Consider the following 17,708-nt stretch of genomic DNA (forward strand, 5'->3'; position numbering starts at 1 on the left):
GTTGGGTTTAATTTGGTAAACAGTATGTTGTTAAGCAGAATGATAGATTTACGTTTATACAGACCAAACTGTCAACCTTCCTAAATTGAATTTACATTTTTTTTTTGTTTTATTCCTGTTTCTAAGTTTTTAAAGGGGGACACAATGGGGGCGTTTTTGGACAAACCAAAGATGGAGAAGCACAATGCTCATGGTGAGGGGAACAGTCTGACTTATGGTCTAAGCAGCATGCAGGGCTGGCGGGTGGAGATGGAGGATGCACACACGGCAGTCATTGGCCTACCTCACGGGCTTGACCCTTGGTCCTTCTTTGCTGTCTATGATGGGCATGCTGGCTCCCAGGTGGCCAAATACTGCTGTGAGCACCTGTTGGAGCACATCACCAGCAACCCTGACTTCCAGAGTGCTCTGGATCCAGAGCCCAACGTAGAGAGTGTGAAGACGGGCATCCGCACAGGTTTCTTGCAGATTGATGAACACATGCGGACCATCTCTGAGAAGAAGCATGGTGTGGACCGCAGTGGATCCACTGCAGTAGGGGTTATGATTTCTCCGGGCCATGTCTACTTCATCAACTGTGGAGACTCCCGGGGTCTTCTTAGCCGTGGAGGGGCTGTGCACTTCTTCACACAGGACCACAAGCCTAGCAACCCACTGGAGAAGGAGAGGATCCAGAACGCGGGTGGCTCTGTCATGATCCAGCGGGTGAACGGCTCTCTGGCTGTATCGCGGGCCCTTGGAGACTTTGACTACAAGTGCGTGCATGGCAAGGGCCCCACGGAGCAGCTGGTTTCACCAGAGCCTGAGGTGTATGCCATTGAAAGGTCTGAGGCAGAAGATGAGTTCATCGTCCTGGCCTGCGATGGTATCTGGGATGTCATGGCCAACGAGGAACTGTGTGATTTTGTCAGGTCCAGGCTTGAGGTTACAGATGACCTGGAGAGAGTCTGCAATGAAGTGGTTGACACCTGTTTGTACAAGGTGAGACCTGTCAGGTTATTGTTTGCAGAATCAGTAAGAGTTAAGCATTTGTATGGGTGTTACCACACAGGCATAGAGTAATATGCAGATTTCAATCTTCACATTTTGTTTCATGAGGGTGTTTTCATGAGGCTGTATACCTTTTGCATTACTTGAATATGCTAAAACCAATGTGAACATTTCACTTGATCTGTATTAATCTCTTACTGTCTCTCTCACACTCTGAACAGGGGAGTCGAGACAATATGAGTGTTGTGCTGATCTGCTTTCCAGGGGCTCCTAAGGTGAATCCAGAAGCTGTGAAAAGGGAGGCCGAGCTGGATAAGTACCTAGAGAACAGAGTAGAAGGTGCAAATTCTAAATTTACTGTATAGTAACCTAGGTCAAGTAAGAACCATGTCATTAATTTAATATGGTTGTTGTTGTGGTTCTACTATACTTTCAGAGATCATAAAGAACCAGGGGGAAGAAGTGGTTCCAGACCTGGTCCATGTGATGCGGACGTTAGCATCTGAGAGCATCCCTAACCTCCCCCCTGGGGGAGAGCTGGCAAGCAAGTTAGTGAACTCTTTCAACTGTATCTCAGCCATCATAATGATTTTGGGGACATTTAAATACTAGCGTAATTGAGAAGCACGTTTGGTAGGGTAAGGTTTCTCTTTGAGGGGGAAAACAAATGATATTTTTATGCACTACCTGCATGGTAACTTCACTTTTGTGTGTCCTAGACGAAGCGTTGTTGAAGCAGTGTACAACAAACTCAACCCTTACCGAAGTGACGACACAGTAAGTATCTCCTGACGACTGCTGTCCACTCACAAAAGCTTGTTAATTTGAATGTATATGTGTTTCTATAAGTGTGTTGGTGCACATAAGTTTGTATGTAGATGGAAAAATACGATTACATAAATTTTTCTATTAATTTTCTAACTTTCATACTTTTCTAAAAACTGAAATTAGGAAGATGAAACTTATTAATAACCTTTTGCAATCTTGACCCCCCCCCCCCCCACCCTACAAGACAATATGTAGTCATTAGTCATTGCTCATTGTCATACCATTGTATTCAGGAATGCATTATGTTCTTCCCACAAGATATAGTTTATGTATTGTTTAGTTCACTCCAGAATTGATACTGCCATTGATTTAAAGATACCAAAACATTTTTCAGCTCATAAAATTGCTAGTGCTGGTTTGGTTTCATAGACCTAAATTATGTTTGATTAATTGCAGTTTATTTTTTGTATTTTTTTTTTTTTTTCTTCGGCTTTGCTAACCTAAGTTATATATATAAAAAAAAAGATCTACTGTACTGGAGTTTCAGCTCTCATCCTTGCCCACCTCTGGTTCTGGGTGACCTACAATGCCATCACTATATTTTTGCATTCAGAAAGGCCAATAACCATTGCTATGATCACTTATAGTATAGGTATAGTTTCCAAACCACATGCCCCCTTTTTCATATCAGTGACCAAAAAATATTTCAAATAACATTTAGTACACAGGTGACCTAGTTTGTGTGCCTTTTGTTGAGAAACTTAAGTTAATTCCCCATTTATGTACTCTTACAATGCCTTCAGAAACTACTCAGCCCCCTTAACTTTCTCCATATTTTGTCTTTAAGACATTTTTATGTTGTATACTAAATGTATAATTGATTAAATAAATGTTTTTTTGCCATCATGTACACACAATACCACTTAATAACAAAGCAAGTTTTTAGAAATGTGTGCCAATTTATTGAGAATTAAAAACTGATATTTAATGGCCATAAGAATTCAGACCCATTGCCATGAAACTTGAATGCATCCTTTGTCCTTTGATCATTCTTGAGAACTTGATTTGAGTCTACCTGTGACAAATTGATGAATTGGACATAATTTAGAAAAGACACACACCTGTCTAGAAGTTGCCATACCTTATATGTTAATGTTTTTAGAACTTGCTGTGCTGATTAATTGAAAATGAAAAACATCTAATACTTAAGTATTCAGTCTTTATTCAGTACTTTGTAGAAATTCAGCATTGTCTTGGCTGTGTGCTCTAGGTCATTGTCATGCTGAAAGATTGTCTTTGTTTTCGCCAGGCGTAGTACTTGCTGTTGAGGCCTAAGTTTGATTTTGGTCTGATCAGACCAGAGCAAGGCATTGTTTGTCCGTAGTGCTGCAGTCCCCATGCTGAGGTCTGTGTTTGCTGAGGTGCTGCTAAAGTGGGCGTCATGTGTTTTTCCCAAAGTGGGGGCTCAGTGGTGTACTGAGGGCTCAGTGGTGTACTGAGGGCTCAGTGGTGTACTGAGGGCTCAGTGGTGTACTGAGGGCTCAGTGGTGTACTGAGGCCTCAGTGGTGTACTGAGGGCTCAGTGGTGTACTGAGGGCTCAGTGGTGTACTGAGGCCTCAGTGGTGTACTGAGGGCTCAGTGGTGTACTGAGGCCTCAGTGGTGTACTCAGGGCTCAGTGGTGTACTGAGGGCTCAGTGGTGTACTGAGGGCTCAGTGGTGTACTGAGGGCTCAGTGGTGTACTGAGGGCTCAGTGGTGTACTGAGGGCTCAGTGGTGTACTGAGGGCTCAGTGGTGTACTGAGGGCTCAGTGGTGTACTGAGGGCTCAGTGGTGTACTGAGGGCTCAGTGGTGTACTGAGGGCTCAGTGGTGTACTGAGGGCTCAGTGGTGTACTGAGGGCTCAGTGGTTGGTACAGCTGCCACTTCCTGGTGTCCGAAATGTTGCGTTCCTTTCTGGGCATGTCAAATGTCTTTTTTCCCCTCAGGAGTAACGTCCATCTAGCCACTGTACCATTTTAAGCCTGGTTGATGTAGTGTTGCAGAAATTGTGGAGAAACTTTTTGCATTTCACAGTGATGGACCCTGTTCCTAGGAGATTTCAGTCCTATAGATGTTTTTTTTATAACCTTCCCAGATCTGTGCCACAACACGATTCTATTTCAGAGGTCTTCGGAGAGTACCTTTGACCTCATGGCTTAATTTTTGATCTGACATGCACTGTGAAGGGTGGGAACTTTACATGGACAGGTGTGCCTTTCTAAATCATGTCTAATCAATTGAATTTACCACAGGTGATCTCCAATCAAGTTTTAGAGACATCTCAAGGATGATCAAAGGACTCAGGTTACATCTGCGTTCAAGTTGGTGTGTTATGGCAAAGGGTCTGAACACTTATGTACATTTGATATTTCAGGGGGTTTTCCCTTAACAAATCTACATTTATTTCTAAAAACCTGTTTTGCTTTGTTATTATAGGATTTTGTGCGGAAATGGAAGACAAAAAATGTAATGCAATCAATTCTAATTTAAGTCTGTAATGCCACAGACTTTGGAGAAATCTGAATACTTTCCAAAGGCGCTGTATAGCATCCCAAACTTGTCTCAGTAGAAGTGAAATGTGCGAACCCACTTTCCTTTCTCAGTATCGGCCCGGCGGCCTCTCGCCGACCAGTGACCGGTGTGTGCAGTCCCTGCTAAGACCCTTGTGTCAGTGGCACATGTGTACAGACTTCAGTTTGTCTCACAATCATCCCTATTTCATTGTCCGTCCCGGGACAGTTCTGCAGTTCCCGTGCTTAGGCCGGTAATTGCTTCATTACTGCCGGTTGAGGCGGTGCATGTTGTGCCCAGTGGTTGGTACAACCAAGATGGGCACGATGTTGTGTCCCCTTTTGGACTGAAGTATTTATTGGCTGCACACGGTGCTTTACTAATGCAGTCATTTCAGCCCATCGACTGGTTTATGTCAATCGGTTTGGAGGTTATATCCATGGTCATTCTACCCCACATGCAGCAAATGTCTCAAGTTTTGTTTTGTGGCGGTGCCTAAAACTTCTGGCATCTCCCGGTTTTCCCGCCCCTTTTCCATATTGATTGCGGGAGGTCTGCTGCTGGCCGAATGCCTGAACCCATCACACCACCTTCTTCGTTTACTCTCGGTGTACCTCTTGTGCCTCATACAGGGGGTTCCATTGGGTCGAGTCTCTATTCGTAACATTGTAACCATGGACACCTCCGTTACGGGGGGGGGACGGGGACGACTGCAACAGCGGCTCAGTGAGGGTAGACATGTTCACACACCAGTGGCAGTGGCTGTCCTCCTTAAGATGTAGTTCCTGCTGGATAGAGTTCACTTCCTGCTAGCCTATGGAGTTGTGGTTTCTGGAGTGTGGCCTGTGTGTAGGGCGTCTGCCGGATCTGCACGAATTGCTGTGTCTCAAGCAGAAGGTGGGATGCCTAGAGTTACACCTGTGGTTCTGGGCCCGGGCTCTAGGTGGGTTTCCCTCTTGGACTGGGTCCAGCCCTCGGGCATGGCCCTGGTGCCTATCTATTTTTGACATCTCCAGGCCCTTGAGTAGCTGGTTCTCCTAGATGACACATCCTTACCAACCCTACCCAGTTGTTGGTTCCCTTGGTTCTGAGGGTGAGACTGGAGGGTCTAGCCCCAAGTGGGTTGATGTTTCAGAGGTAAAGGCCAATACAGTTCCCTCTACGAGAGGGGGGGGGCAAACTAAGGCCCGCGGGCGGAATTCGGCCTGCAAAGCAATTCCCTCTGGCCCACGGTAGATGATAAAATAGTTTTGAGGGGAAGTAAAACACAACTCACCAGCCCATTCTTATACATCTGAATTTAAATTATTTAGATGTTATAATGGACCTACTGTGTGAATGTTGTAATTATTGCAATGTTCTGGCCTGCAAATCATTTATAATGAACAAATTACAAAACAAATGCAGCCGTCCGTGTTTGGCCCCTGAGCCAAACAGTTTGCCCTCCCATGGTCCGCGAGGTCCTTCTGCATTTAAGTGGCAGGCTGGTTTTATTAAGAGTTTTGGGTTGGGGCTGTTCTTTTTCCACGTTTCATATTTTCGGACAGCCGTCTTAGCTTAACATGTAGGAATTTTGCCAATGCTAGGTCGTGCTTGTAACGTTGTGTATTGCCTCATTCAAGCCTTTCACGGCCGGATGAAGCCTGATATGGCTTTATCTTGTGGACTGTTGTTTTTGTGGACTGTTGAATTCCACATGCTTTCGGTCCATCCCTCCTGCCCTTTGTTTGTAATCAGTGGCTCCCAGGTTGAACTGTGCCTTGACTGACTTTTGGCACCTCTTTTTGCTTTTGTTGCCTTGCAGTCTTGCATGTAAGACTGACGCCCTTCTTGTTTTGGCGTGTTGCCTCGTACCCTCAGTGTTCAGACTCTCTGGATTATCCACACTATATGTCTCCCTGTGGCACCCAAGTCACCGACCGAAAGGGAACCTTAAGTTTTGGCTCTAAACTTCAGCCGGGAGTGAAGGAGGTGCTGTTTGAGTTGCAATTGCAAGGGTTTCTGAACTCCGCAGGTCTTAGCTGGGTTAGTTTAGCATGGGAGGTAGGACTCCTGGCTGCTTTGCACCTACTGTGCCTTATCAGATGGGATTTTATTTGGGATCACTAATCCCCATAGTGGTACCTCATTCCCATTTTCATGGAATGACAGTTATCGTTATCCAAAGGTGATGTGTGTGATGGTCAAAGATGCATTCTGATCTGTGCGGCTGTGACCACTGGCAGGGCAATTCTAGACTTTTATTTTGTCTCTGTTGCATAATATTTATCTTAAATACTTGATTCCTGAAGTTCCATTCATGAGGCTAATATTCAGTATTTCTACAACAGGTGGATCTCAGAAATGGGTTTAATCGAATTGTTAAGAGTTATTAATAACAACAATCTTTCATATCCAAACATTATCATGATTATGGTTAACTCCTGCGACTTGAGAAAAATATATTGTTTCCTGACTTTCTGTGAAAGAAATTGGTGTTTTTAAAACAAAATAGAAAAGGGCTACTTTTGAAAGAAAACAAGAACTCTGCTTTTTGTGTTTTTTCTTGGGTGGGGGGTTGAAACAATTTTTCTTTCTGTGATCAGCATCGAATTCTGATGTTGTTACCAATATAAGCACCATGTTTGACAGTATTAAACTAAATTCTAGCACTGGAAGAAATTGATTTGGTTAAAGTGAAGACTTCAAGAAATTGCTATTTATACCAGGGATCTCAATCTCAATTCCCCCAAAAGAGCTACTCAAATTTATTTATTGGACAATTTCTTGAACTTGCTATGTATTTACTCTTGTCGAGGTTCGTAACCAGTCTGCATTACAAAATAATTTTTGGTGCAAAGGTCAACCCTCTTGAACATGTCCAGGAGTTGAAATTGAGACCCCTGGGATGTAAACCCACTTTCTGAAGGGTTTTTTCCTTCCTTTCCTCCTTCAAGGACTCAGCGTCCACAGATGACATGTGGTAAAGCAGCCCCTACCACTAACACAGCACAGAGTTTACAAACCGCTACCCTCTCAAGACCCACAGCAGCTCCGTTCAGCAGTCTGTCTCCACACCTCTCTGAGTGTTCCATTAAATCCATTAAATAAGGGAATATGGTAGGATGACGAGCAGGAGGAGGAGGAGGAGGAGGAGGAGGAGATGCACACACCCCTACACCCAGGATAGTGCAGCACCAGTCCGCTCTGGAGTTCAGGATTCCTTCATTTTGTCTCACCTTTATGTTCATTTAAGTCAACCCCCCCCCCCTTCACCTAAACCATAACTAGTGTGTTCAACAGGTTCTTAAAAAAAGGAAAAAAACAAAAAAAAAACAGCTGTTTTGTTGCTGTAATTAATTTGATTCACATTTTCTTGTGTTTGTATATTTCTGTTTTTGTGAAGTGCAATTCTCCTGTACAAACAGCCTGTATTTAATGCAGCTTGAGTTTAAGTTAAAAAATGAAAGAAATGAAAAAGAGAACCTTTATGCACTATCTGCCTTTTTCCTGCTCTTCTGGAGTTCCAACAAATGTCTATTCAGTGAATATTACTGTTTGTCCTCCAGGTGATATTATCCTCCTGCTATTTTTCTTTTTTTAGTTTGTCTTTGCTCCTTGAAGAAACGGGTAAATTGTATAGGTTCACAGCACAGTAAGCTCTCTAAATCAAACCATTTATTTCCTAATAATTACATTTTTCTTATCATTTTTTTTTTCTCTACACGCTGTAGTAATTATGGTGAAGTGTAACATGGTCATTCATTGCGTTCATCTCCAGTAAACATAACACAACAAAGCAGTATCTAGATGCAAATTAAGATAAGCTCACCTGACACATGTTATCACTTGCTGTGTTGGATTGCGTGTGTGCAAACCTGCTTGTGTGTATGTGTGTGCGCACATGTTTGTGTTGAGCAGGGATATTCAACTTGGCTCCTGCAGGGCCAAAAAACACCATCTGGTTTCAGTTTCTACCTAGTAGTTAATTGCACTTACCTGATCTCCTTAGTCTCTCCAAGTCCCTGGTTAGAAGAACAGGATGAAAACAAGAAGTGTTTTGCCCTCCAGGACCGCAGTTGAGTAGCCCTAGTGTAGAGGTAGGTCTATCTGTAGCTGGCCAACTAGCTAATTTTGCTATGGTGGTGAAGATTGCAAACTACATGGCCTGGAGATTGAGGCAAATGTTTCTCCATTACTCCTACATTCTGTACCCAGTTTGTATACAACCTCTCACTACCCTCTCCCTCAAGCTTTGGATAACCCTTTATGACAGTCGAAGGATTGTTGTCTTATTGCTATTTGGACTTCAAAATGACATCTGCCGCAACCACTTTGTAATTTTCAGTGACATATTTACCTTCTCTGCTGACAAGCAGTAAAATGGTAGTCTGTACCTTGACTTGTTTACACATTTTAATGTGTTATGAGCATTTTATTATTTACTTCGAATAAACACAATGTCTCAGATGCCCAGAATCACTGGTTTGGAATACAAAAGCATATTTAAGCTTTTTCACAGCCCATGCCAAGTGAAGTTTTAAGATTTAGAGTTCACATTACATCTGATTATCAGATTTTATAAGTGCTTATTTTTTAGAAACTTTAGTTACCTTTGTCAGTCAGCAGAGTGAACCAATCTTATTTTTACAATTTCCAAGTGGTGTTTTGTTTTTAATTGTATTTTTATTATTTTCTATATTCAACCAAGAACAAACCCACTAAATGCAGTGATCTATCCTAGACTACATTGTTCTTACTCTGTGTGGCTTGGGTGACTCTGTGTAAAGACCTCAGCCACTGCACCAGGAGCCAGAGCACAATACAGTTTGCTGCTATAGTGTATAATTGATTGATTTGATTTGCAGTTAATTTTTCCCTTTTAAGAAAATAATTGCCACAAACTAAATCTGTATTTAACACATAGATGTATTTCGTGGAGAGAAATTATTTTATCTTAGATGCATTTTCTTCCATTGTCTAAAATGCATTGTTGCAATTTATGTATGTGTATATATATTTTCAGACCTTTCAAGGAATAAATAATGTTGCTTGAGTTAGATGAACAGTGAGCAAGATCCTTTCGTTATTGTATGTTTAATCATAATAGAACAGTGTAGGTAAATGTGTCCTTAATTTCCCTGTGCTTGGCTCAGGATTATGGATGCTATGTCCTGTTTGTCCAAACAGGGTCATGTACTGAATTTAAGACGATCACTCTAACCAACTGACAATCTAATGATGTAACTTCAGACCGCAAACTACCACATTGTCTAAGGAATTTCACCCCAAGATACACAGGGCGTCCAGATGGTTTGATATGCCACTTTTATTTTGTTTTATTCATACTTGCAGTTGTTAAGAAATTTAAGAATTACATCATTTTCGATTTTACCCCTGAAGTTTTTTTGTCCGTCCAAGAAGCAGTGAATTGGACGAGTATGAGTTGTTTGGACTTGCCGTACAGAGAGTTGATGTGGCCTTAAACCGCTGAAATGTCAATCACATCAACATTTAATGTTGAAGGGTACACATTAGTAAAATAATTCCATCTTTTATATAGGATTTTAAAACTCACATTTTTTTGGTCACTAGTTAATGAATTAGATGAAGTGAGTATGTAGGCATTGTTGAGATTGTAGTATGCTTCATTTTAATATTAATTAATATTGAGACCGGTATCCGTGTCATGTTTCCAAAATGAGAAAGAAATGTTAAATTGGGAGAAAAAAATTATGGTTTTCTTTCCCCACTGTGATTTTGTGTAAGAGGGATCCAGTTTTAGGAGTGCGGGGGCCTCAACACCATACCAGACTGGCTAGCTGTTTCTTTGTGTCTGTGAATAGTTGTTTAGGAACTACCCTAGAGGTTTGCAGATATGTTAATCTGGTGTCCTCATAAGCTAAAATATTTTCTACATAAAATATTACAGTATGTATATCATGTTTTTCATTTATAATTGCCTACATTGAGCAATCAAGGAATATCTTAGCCTATTTTAAACTTGCAGATTTATCATTTACTTTCAATATTTGTATTTTTTAATCCTAGACTGGAAGTATGTTTTATTAGAGAAATTAATAGCTTTTATCTTTAGCTGATTTTGAAACAGTTTTATATTGAAGTGCTTATTTTTAAAGAGTTCTGGATTGAAGGTAGGTTATAGCTTTCTTTTTTCCACACCATGTACAGTGGAAATACAGTAAGTATTCATTCACCCTCTTGGTTTTAAACAAATAATTATTTGTTGCACATCAAAGTGGGATTGAAATCGATATCTTTTTTTTCTCCAGTGTTCTGAACAATGTGTTTATTCAAGTGGAGGACATTGGAATTGACAAATGGAAAAATACAACCCAACAGTAAAGTATTCACCCCTCTTAGTCAGTTAGAATTTTTTTGGCAGCAATTATAGTTGAGTCTTAGTTCGGTCTAAGGTTTGCGCTCCTTAATTGTGAAACATATGCCCATTATTCCTAAAAAAATATATAAAATCTAGGTCCTGTCAAGGTGTTGCCTAGACAGCAATGTAACTCCATTGATGTTTAAGCAGCTAGTCAAGATTAGTGTTTTTTGTTTTGTTTATTGAAAGGTGAATTCTAGGATTTTACTGGTGTTTAGCTTCACCTGGTTTCTTTTTAATCTTGAACTCCCCAATACGTGTTGATGGTAAGCACACCCATACCATGTTGCCGCCACCATCATGTTTGAAAATAAGGAGTTGGTTACTCAGGGATCTGTTTTGTAGGCTTAATCCAAAACAATCTTTGCATTTAAGCCAAAAGAGAATACCTTGCCATGTTTTTTCAGTATTTAATACCTTCCTGCATACAGTGCCGTGAAAGTGTTTGCCTCCGTTTGATTTATTTGTCCATATTTTTGGCTTTCATTGTTGAGATACTCAAGTGACAACTATTAGCTCAATGGGACTTGAGTAAACAACACAATGTTGGTGCTTATTTGAATTTCTCGCACTGCTATTCTAAAGCGGCCAATATACATTTGCTGAATCTACAGCGCGACAGCAGGATTTTCTTTTGTCTGAGGTGGCGCGGTGCTGTTTTGCTCCACTCGAACATTAGAAGCTGCGATGAAAAATCAAGCGATAATTGAACTAAGCTCAGTCTGCGAAACGTGTTATCACTGAACTATTTATTCATACTGTTTTCTTTGTTACAAAGTTATTGAACAGCGCAAGTAAGCCTGACAAAATGAATGAGGAGTTCAAGCAGCACCCAGTCTTGGGTGGTCACTCATGGCTCTGTACAATGCAAATGTTTCACTCATTTAATGGGACACCAACAATGAAATGAGTGCATACTATTGATGTTTAGGTTTGTAGATGGATTACGAATGTATTTTAAAGTCTTCAGATATACTACAGTATAGTCAGAGTTTATTCAAGTTTGTAAGCTAACCATTGCTGTCAAAAATGTAATCCTCAAGATTTATCATCATTTGTTGTCCCTAAAGAAAGTATTAAACAGAAGTGACTGTCTGTTCGCTGTTCTACAGAAAACAATTGACCCCAGACCCCCAGTATGGTAATCAATGCCCCTGCTGTTTACACAATATCCTGAAGACCAGCTTGTTAATGCAGAGCTGATGGCCTGACGTTCTCTTGTTGAATTCTCAGAAACAAAGCGGATTTCGTTGTTCCTTCAATGTCCAGGTCCTGATGCAGAAAAGCATCGCCCAAAATGAGTGCCACCATGCAATGTACCAGGGCCCATGAAGCCCCAAAACTTCCATAACTCTTTTGTTCACAGAACATTTTTCAAGAATTCTTGAGGATCATCTAGGCTTTCTGCCTAACTTGAGATGGTCATGTCTTTTTTTTAATGAGCATTGTTTACCGCCTTGCTGCTCTTTCATTGATTACATTTTTGCCGAGTGTCTTGCTGATGGTGGAGACCTTGTGGATCTCTAGATGTTGTCCTTGGGTTGATCTAGAACAGTTTAAATCTTCATCTTAAGATTTTGGAATATTAGCCTCTCCTGGAGAGATTCACTGTACCAAATCTCCATTTTGACAATATGGCTTTGACTTTGGTTTGGTGGAGCCCCAGAGACTGTTAGAAATGGCTTTGTAAACCTTTCCGGACTGATATGCATCAATACAAATTTTGGGTTGGAGTTTATTTGATCGTGGCATGATTTTGCTTTAGAACTTGTGCTGACAACTGTCATCTGATGGCAATGGCCAAAGTTAGTTTCTGTTGATCAAGGCTGTCCCAAATCAGTTTACCAAGATATTCAAACACTTGACACTAATAATGCTTTGTTGGATTGAGTAAACAGTTGGGTGGGAGGGTGGGGGGGGGGGGGGGGTGGGCAATAACCTTTCACACCTGAAGATGGATGATTATTTTGCACAACAAAACAAGTACCACATTTTAAGGCATTTTTTCTCCCCTGGACTGCCTCTGTATATTACACACAAAGTTATGACCTGTGTCGAGGTAAAATATTTGCAAGCAAAAAGCTAAAATCTGGTGGGGCAAATCAGTTTTCATGGCATTGTATGTGATGCATGTTTTAATGTTTTTTTTTATGTTGTTATTTTCACTCTGTTTGAGGTTATGTTGGGATAATAAGGTGTGGTAACCCCATTTCTGACAGTTGGTTCATTAGGAAATGTCCTGCATGTGTGCTGATTAGTAATTCTGCAAAAGGTGTATTGGGTGAGCAAAGCCAAGTGGAGCAGTCTTCTGCTAGCTAGCTTGATACTTGTTATGGTGCTGAACTGAACACACCTGTCTTGTGCTGATGTGGGGGGGCTCTGTCCATGGTGCTGGTGCACAACTCCGTCCTGGAGGTATTGGCAGAGAAGAGAGAATGGAATGCGTTAGTGTTCCCATAGATTTCAGTGTCTAACTGCAATGGCAGACCAAGGTTGTATGGTTCCACTGCAAGGGCCCATTGTCTGTGTCTCCAGGGTTAACTGGCATCCCAGAAAATATGCTCATATAGTACCTTCAGAAAGTATTCGCACCCCTTTGCTTTCTCCACATTTTGTGTTAGACTTCTTAATTAGCCTCATAATGACAAGATGTTAACACTTTTTTTTAAATGTATGCCAGTTCATAGAAACAAAAAAAACAATGATGTACATAAATATTAAGAACGTTGTTGAAGTGGTTTTTGCAGTGATGAGTTCTGAATGTCCTTGGGTATGCCTACTGTTTCTTGCATTCGTCCTTTTAGGTACTCCCCACACATGCCTTACTGTAGGAACCATATTAGGCAGGTGATAAGAGAGACCTAATTTTTGTCTGACCTGTCGCTTGGCATCCAGGTCTAATAAATTGATTTTGGTCTCATCAGACCAGAGAATCTTCAGGTGGCATGTTATATGCCTTCATCCGGCTACTCGACCATACATGCCCAATTGATGGAGTGCTGCAGCAATTGCTGTCCTTCTGGCATGTTCTCCCATCTCTGCGTAGAAACTGTGAAGAAAGTGAAGGTATTTGAATACTTTCCGAAGGCACTGTACTTTTGTCCCATAGTTTGGTGCTTTGACTTACAAATGAAACTGTGTTCTACTCCACCTTATATGTGGGACAGGAAGCCCATTCCAGTTACTAAGGTGGGTGTCTGGAGTAAAAGGGAATTAACTTGTACCAAGAAGACCAGGACCCCAGTCCTTACCCTCCTGGTACAACACCCCTTTCAGCACAACTTCCATGATATGTTGGTATCCTTCACCAGACTTCGCCCAGTAGATCGCACGAGATTGACCTCAGACCATACAGGAACCCATTTTGACTATGTCAGTAATGAGCACTGCCACAGTCCAAGAAAACCAGTAGGTGATGGGTACCCACCTGCACTGGATACTAGTGAGCGGGTATGTCATCCCTGGGTAGGTAGGCCTTAGCTCGTCAGATGAGTTGGGTGTTCCTTGGCCACACTTTACATTGTTCTTCTTTGACCTGAAAATTAGCTGCTTTTGGACAAGGGCAAAAGGATTGAATGGTGATCTACTTCAGATCCTCCTTCGTGGTCAAAGGCATTGGCTTCCGCTGATTCCAGATCCTGATAGGCCTGATGTGCCTCATTTAAGATTGGAGCAAAGAGAGCTGACACTTTTGTCTGTTGCAATGACTGTTTCTGCTGCTCACTAATGTCAAGAGACATCTGGGTCATTTGGTCACCTGGGGATTCCCTGCTCTTATTGGCTTGTGATGGGAGGGTGGAACCTGATCTGCAACTGCCCAACTGGGCACACTGAACTTTCAGAGGCCATTGGTTCCATGAGCTTGACATTTGACTGAAATATTATGAGCCGTAATCCCCATAAAACCTTGTTGCAGAACTGGAAAACTACTTTTTTGCAGTCTTAAACCAAGCTTTTCTTCCATACTGGATTTTTAGATACTTCAAATAAGGTCTGTGTTTTGTATAGTCTTACACCACCTCTCTGTTTTGATATCTGCAGAAATATCTAGTACAAGTTGACTTATCAATATTAGTTAAATATAAGCAAAGATTCTTTTTTTTAAGAGTTAATTGAAGCAAGCATGTTGGTAAACGTCCCCTTGTCCTAACGAGATTTACACAGTTATCATAAAGCTGAGGTAAGCCTGAACAATATACAGACCTTATTTGACGCAATTCTAAAATGACTGTCTGACAGCTGAGCAGAGTTGTTGAACAGTCTTCTGCTAGTCTGGTGCTTAGGGCTAGCCATCTGTACAGTGTTCATGTTGGTCTTGCTGTTCACTGTGCTTTTGTCTGTGCTGTTCAACTGAGATCACCTTTGCCCTAAATTCCACTTGGTGTCACAGGTCGACGTGAAGTCACTGCAATGTTGTAGAGTTCTATCACAGCATATTAACTGTAACTGTAAAATTGCCAGTGGCCTCATGGTAACATCAGTGAAGTTTCTTATTGTCCGGTCTGCAGCTTTGTTCATAAACACAACTATATCTTTGTTTGGGTGCTTTAGTACGTTGATATGTTTATTATTATCAATCTGCCAATTACTGCTCTTAATTAAGAGGCTTACATTAAGGTGTTTGTATCTGTACTTAAATAATACTTTAAATAAATAAAGTATTAAATATTAAAGACAGGAAATAAGGTAGTCATTTAAAAATGCCACTCCCAATTATTTCCCCCAATGAGTCTGTGTGATTGGTACTCATTTAGGCTTGCCTAAACATGAGGGGTGAATACTTAAAGTATGCAACTAGGATATCCTAGTTAGTTATTTTATAATGTTAAAGTAGATTGATCGATTGATCAATAAAACAAATCTAAATTAAGCTCAGTTTGAAAAAGTTATACAAATTCATATGCCATTCTTGAATCATGTCAACCTTCACATGTTTTCCACAGAAATTGGGTATGCCTCTAATGCTGGTTTAGGATCTATATGGGCTTTTATTTTTTATTTTGATCAACTGATAGTGACTAGTCTGGACTGGTACCGTACAAGACTGACATAAAGGAAGAAATCATCATGTTCAATATCATAGCAATTACCAAGTGTCTCCTTTATTCTAAATGACATGAAACTACAATACCTCAGAAACAACTTTTTTTGTTCCAACTACCCTTTCTGTAGTTAGGCTTTGAGAGCAGTCATGAGATGGTTCTATCATATTTAAATTGTTTCGGAATCTGACAAACCCATGTTTATATATTAGGCCAAAATGTTTTCACTGCAAATGATAGCTTATTTTAGTAAATTATAAAATCCTTGACCAGATTTGAAGAATGCCCTTAAGCCCTAGGTGGTGTAATCCCCCCCCCCCTTTGTGATATTAAACTAGTTCAGAGATCTAGAATTGTAACAATGTTCAGGGTAATAGAAATGTAAGCTGTTTGAGGAGTATTTTAGTGTAATTAAATGACATTGCTCGAATATGCACTGATCTATGATTAGCTTTGTCACGTATGTATTTTAGGAAATAACATAGTTGTTTACTTGGAAATAGTAATCTTCCAGTTCAGAAGTATCCCTGGATTAAAATGGATGCCAATGCTTGTGCCCATGTTGTCCATATTGATGTACCTCAGTCATGGCGTTACTGTGTGACACTTAGCAGTGGTGGGTTGTGTGATCCCTTAAATCTGGGACCTGAACCTGATTTTGCTGACCTTTTCAGCTCACTAATAAGCTCACCGATTTGCCTTACCTGATCTAACTCAATCCCCTAAAGTACTTGTTCATTGGAAACCTTCATTGTAACTGAGAAATAGATCAAATTAAGTGGTTTCAAATTAGGGTTCTTCTCTCTCACCTTTTCAACTATTTCTGGTTTGGGTATACATATACTTTTGTTACTTTTTGGAATCTTACAAGCTTATTAATTGCTCACTCCTGCAGATGATGTCATACTTTAACAAAGCATTAGAAATCAATTCATGTCTGCTATATTTATGAATACATTCAAGAGTAGCTTTAGAGTGCTGTAGATGAGTATTGTCTATATTGATTCAACTGCTTCTCAGAGGCCTCTGTGATTGACTTTGCAAAGTTCAATAACTGTATATTTTGTATTATGTTCTAGCTCCCAAGGAAAGAAATGTTAAAAAGCTTTGTTCCCTGAACTAAATTGTACTATTTGTGTTAAGTCGATTGAACAAATTGCATTCCTTGCTTGTGAATTGGTGCAGTTTTTTCTTCCTTTCTTGAATTTCCTCCCCTTCTTTCCTTCCTTATTTCTTTCATTTTTTAGCCTTTGAAGTTTTAAATAAAATTTCTTGTTTGCAGAATGTATCACTAAATAAATGGGTTGTTACCTTTGATAGCTCTTCTCATTTCATCTCTCTTGATATGTTCAATTAATTGTTACAAAATGTATAACTCAATGTCAGACCAGATCAAGTTATTAATAAAATATATTTGTATTTACCTGCAATAGCACAACAGTAAGACAACAAGTACATATTAATGTTTTTGGAACACAAAACTGGGTATCTATTCCAAGGACTGTGATAGCATGATAATGAACATTAAATGTGTTTAACTTAAATCTTACCATCCCAAAATGTATTCCAGTCAGAAATCAAATATTTCAAGCTGTGTTTTTAACCACCTCCACAGGCAGTGTGAAAAAGTTGATTTCTAACTGTTCAAGTCAAATCCGATTTATTAACCCTCTAGTACAGCATCCATATTAGGAACGTTATCATTCCTCCCCAGAAACTCTGTTCTTCCTCCTACTCAGTCATCACCCCTCCCTCAGTCAAACGTCACCCCTCCCTTGGTCAAGTATCCGCTCTCCCCTTATCAAACATCACCCCGATTAACAACATTAACATCACCCCGATTTTAATCCTCCTCTGGTCAATCGTCAATCCTCCCCTTTTCAATCGTCAGTCCTCCCCTTGTTCATCGTCAGCCCTCCCCTTGTCAATCGTCAGTCCTCCCCTGGTCAATCGTCAATCCTCCCCTGGTCAATC

The 17,708-nt window shown here is 40.6% G+C and overlaps 1 protein-coding gene across 4 annotated transcripts in view; it reads left to right on the forward strand.

The window, feature by feature from the left end:
* The window catches only part of ppm1aa (protein phosphatase, Mg2+/Mn2+ dependent, 1Aa), a 46,890-nt gene that overhangs the window by 1,195 nt on the left and 27,987 nt on the right, over positions 1 to 17,708 (forward strand). For 2 of the 4 annotated variants that reach the window (XM_020054073.3, XM_010878830.4), the window contains exons 2-5: positions 127 to 981; positions 1,212 to 1,329; positions 1,427 to 1,538; positions 1,710 to 1,767. In XM_020054073.3, the coding sequence (XP_019909632.1) occupies positions 145 to 981; positions 1,212 to 1,329; positions 1,427 to 1,538; positions 1,710 to 1,767 (1,125 nt within the window). In that variant the 5' untranslated portion in view covers positions 127 to 144. Of the gene's footprint in view, positions 1 to 126; positions 982 to 1,211; positions 1,330 to 1,426; positions 1,539 to 1,709; positions 1,768 to 4,051; positions 4,125 to 7,246; positions 8,760 to 17,708 lie in introns of those variants that run through there. The other 2 variants (XM_010878828.5, XM_010878829.5) reach the window with 2 other exon arrangements.

The sequence above is a fragment of the Esox lucius genome, chromosome 15 (genome assembly GCF_011004845.1).
Source record: "Esox lucius isolate fEsoLuc1 chromosome 15, fEsoLuc1.pri, whole genome shotgun sequence".
In the NCBI taxonomy this organism is placed as follows: domain Eukaryota; kingdom Metazoa; phylum Chordata; class Actinopteri; order Esociformes; family Esocidae; genus Esox; species Esox lucius.